Raw genomic sequence first — 3,793 nt, 5'->3', positions numbered from 1 at the left:
TTCTTTTTTTAAAATTTATTATATTTCTATGAACACATGACTATGACATATAACATGTGAACTAAAAATCCAATGTCTATTTTTGAACTAATGTTCTATAAATGTCCGAACTAACACACAAGAGCAACTTCATATGTCACTCGTCCAAACTTTCTACTACTTTCCATGAATAAAAAGAAATGCAAAGTTCATGATTGAAGACAGGAAGAATAAAGGATCTCAAATTTGGATTGAGCAACATTGTACAGGGTTCTAATTTGCGTCGCATGCTTCTGTGTTCTGCATGATAATCAGCAAGTCCTGTTGAGATCTCGTTGCTTCATTTTGACCTTTGACTTGTTCCATGATGGTTTTATCAGTTTAGGTTAACTTCCAGGTTTTGGTTTCCTGTAAAAATAAAAAAGGATTATGATATTAGAATATATTCCTTTACGATCAACACTAGGAAGAGTTTTTAGTTACGTTCTTATCAATGTAAAATTAGCCAATAGAAAGAATACTGGGTATTAACCCACTACTTTACAGGAAATAGTTTCAGTTTTTGAATAAAAAGCTTGTTGATCGATCAAGAAATCGAACACTTATCATATACGTACATATCAAATATTATTGTTCAAGCTCAACATGAAATTCGTATAGTAAGTATATCGCTTTATCTTTTTGACCTAAACATAAACTTTACCTGGTACTAAATCACATGATGATTTGATAAGCACTCAATCTGGCAAAGCCACAACAGGTGTCTGGTTAGCCAACATAGAGTAGTAGTTATCGATGAAATCATTGGCACTCTCGTCTGTTTTCTCGTCTGTTTTCGTGTTTTGTATTAGTACACAACCAACATCTTTATTATCCTCCTCCGTTTTGTCATTACGAACCATCTTTCCCACTTTATGGAAGTTGTCAACCTGCAACACAAACACTTTTGATTAAGGCTTATAACCTGTGAAATCAATGCAATGCACTATTTCGCCTCCGCTTAAAATAAGGAAAATGAAAGAATTACTGACTTTTTTATTGAGAAAATCCCCTACTTTAAATCTAAATAAAGTTAGATCTGGTATTAGCGTTAAGTAGGAAAATGACATCTTCCTTCCTGATCATTGCTAGGAACTTGTTAGACCATATAAAAAGTATTGGTGTTAAAAACTTCCTGTGACATTTCCTTCTTTATAAACTGAATGAAACTTGTTATTCAATGAATACTTACTTTAACAACTTCTATTTCGTTTTCCCAACAATAAGCTTCCACTAGTTTATGCTGTATGTTAGCAGTCACATCATCTGTGTCCACAACTTCAGGCAACAGACATAAGGCAATGTCTTCTGGAATTCTGAAAAAAACAAACGGAAGATATAATTGATCTGGTATGAATAAAATAGATGTGGAGTATAGTCAATGAGACAAAAGGCAAAACATAATAATGATAGACATTTTATTGACATAAACATATACTTGACCTCATGACTTCACCTGGCACTAAATCAAAATCTGACAGCAACAACAGGTGTTATTTCAACACGTGAAGAAGGTAATAATCAAATTGGTTGTGGGCTTCAAAAACATGAAAATGGACTGGGGAGTGAATGCAAATGATTTCATCAACATCTTTTATTCCATTTTTTAATCCAAATGAACAAAACTTAACCTTACAGTTGCTCTAATAGCTAAATGGATTCCAAACCAATTTAGAAATCGTTAAAATTCATGCTTGAAAAAAATGAACTTTTCAATACTTAAATCATCATTGATATACTTACTCCTGAAGTATCTGAGCACATTCATATACACCGCAGACTAATCTGCCGTCTTCTTTAGCCTTCAGCAGAATCGTTTTAAGGGCCATTCCGATGTTGTTTACATTCCTGGAAATACAAAGGATTACATTTAGTTTAATTTGTCAATAACACCTACTACTGAGAAATTCAATATGCAGTACTCATCATCGATGTGACGTCACAAAGTAGTTTAAAGCAGACTTTGATCTTGTTTGTCTGATGAAATTTCATCAATCTCTTTTTCCAAAAACTGTTGCAAATTCTAGATCATTTGCTACACATCATTATCACGTCTGCATAACGTTATAAAATATGTGCACTCTTTTTGCTACTGTTATTGCAATGGTTAATTGGCCGATACCGCACTTTATTCTTAGAAACAGTACTAATCTTATTGAAACGGCTTGCCAGTCAAAAACAAATTCGTGAAGACTTATATCATGTTTGCAAATATATTTAACCTTTCTATGCAACAAATGTGTTTTAAAATGTGGCTAATCTTATTGAAACGGCTTGCAAGTCAAAAACAAATTCGTGAAGACTTATATCATGTTTGCAAATATATTTAACCTTTCTATGCAACAAATGTGTTTTAAAATGTGGGACAACATATGGTTACGAAATAAATTGTATAACTGTTTAGCTGTAAAAGAAATTGATGCAAAACATATATTTACCTTTGAGCATCCATATCTATTCCAAAATTTTCAAGGAAAGTCATCTTCACAAAAACTATTGCTTCCAAATGCAATAAAATGTTTATAAAGTATTGGTATATCCTTATTTTAAATACGTGTTAAATCCAACGTGTTCAGATTCTTCGAAGTGATACGTATGAAATAATTAATAAGTAGGCCGACAGTTGCTTTATATACATTGTAGTAAGTGGGTGGGATTAAAATCAGTGAAATACATTTGATTGGTCATTGCGTTTTACATTGTGAGACATTAACCTTTTAGCATTAACGGTAGCTTGCAGATAAAGGCAAACTTTAAATTCTTACAGGGTAATCGATTTAGGTATTATTCGAAAACGATAAAGTAACGGTAAAAATTTGTAATCAAAAGCTAGGTGTCATCTTGAAGAATTCTGAATACTTCAAATTCTCCCAACCGTTTGATCGATAGTCTAATGACCTTGACAAAGAACCAGAAGTACACTGAACTATGAATTTTTGTGTTCATTTTATTATCAGCATTCGTATGTTAAATAACGACCTGAAACGTTGTAATAAATGTGAGATGGCGAAAGTCTAGTTTTTTCATCGAAATGCGGGAGACAAAGTTTGTGCCACTGCAAGTATACTGTTTTTTAAAACTAATATGAAGGAGTTTATTTTTTAAAAGATTTCAATCTCTGATTGATGAGAATAATCTTTAACTCGTTTGAAAAGTCTATGAATTATTGTCCTTTTATGGAAAACGCAGATGTTTACTATCTGGTTTTTTTTCCACCAAAAACCTGCCGTGAATATGTTCTGATGTAAGGCTGATTCTGATAACAAAAGGTGAATTTTCCAAATAAGAAATTAGACATTTGAACAAAAGGGTCGCATTCATCACATTTGCTTAATTCCGGTATAGGGATAAAAAAATATGTCAAAATCAAGTCAATGAAGTTAATGAAATCATTTTTTGGATACTTTAAACTTGAAAATTCTGATCATTGTTTTTTTCCGACAAAAAATTGTTCAGAAGATCAATAGAATACCTTGACAACTTTTGAATCGATACAAATTGTATTTATTATTGTTCGGGTGATAACAGTATGCAATTACATTATTTCATATGGAAGTGATCCTTAATTAATTTTGCGCAAAGTATATTACGCACTGTATATGTACCACATATCCGGACAAAAGTCACAGTTCACTTCATTATGGCACAATGCATGCATTGGTTCAATAATTATTTTTGAAACTCGTTTCATATGACTTTAACACCACGATTAACACTTTTATTTCAAGTATTTTCAATGCATTATGTATACCAAGAACCATACAAAATGGTCCAT

General features: G+C 32.0%; 1 protein-coding gene across 1 annotated transcript; it reads right to left on the bottom strand.

The window, feature by feature from the left end:
* LOC127727111 (growth arrest and DNA damage-inducible protein GADD45 alpha-like) lies at nucleotides 1-2,616 on the bottom strand. Its single transcript, XM_052234526.1, has 5 exons — nucleotides 2,457-2,616; nucleotides 1,762-1,866; nucleotides 1,211-1,334; nucleotides 683-908; nucleotides 1-387 (listed from the first exon to the last, which is right to left on the bottom strand). The coding sequence occupies exons 1-4, from the start codon at nucleotides 2,498-2,500 to the stop codon at nucleotides 717-719; spliced, it is 465 nt and encodes a 154-aa protein (XP_052090486.1). The 5' UTR covers nucleotides 2,501-2,616; the 3' UTR covers nucleotides 1-387; nucleotides 683-716.
* Between the last annotated feature and the right edge of the window lie 1,177 nt (nucleotides 2,617-3,793).

This window comes from Mytilus californianus, unplaced genomic scaffold, assembly GCF_021869535.1.
Source record: "Mytilus californianus isolate M0D057914Y unplaced genomic scaffold, xbMytCali1.0.p SCAF_19, whole genome shotgun sequence".
In the NCBI taxonomy this organism is placed as follows: Eukaryota; Metazoa; Mollusca; class Bivalvia; order Mytilida; family Mytilidae; genus Mytilus; species Mytilus californianus.
This window is presented reverse-complemented; position numbering and strand designations above follow the sequence as displayed.

What these genes read in the sequence shown, in the direction of transcription:
- LOC127727111 (XM_052234526.1), bottom strand. Translation starts at nt 2,500, where the DNA reads ATGACTTTCCTTGAAAATTTTGGAATAGATATGGATGCTCAAAG. An exon ending in TGTGCTCAGATACTTCAGGA is followed by an intron (nt 1,335 to 1,761) that starts GTAAGTATATCA and finishes TGTTTTTTTCAG; the next exon opens with AATTCCAGAAGACATTGCCT. An exon ending in ACGAAATAGAAGTTGTTAAA is followed by an intron (nt 909 to 1,210) that starts GTAAGTATTCAT and finishes TTTGTGTTGCAG; the next exon opens with GTTGACAACTTCCATAAAGT.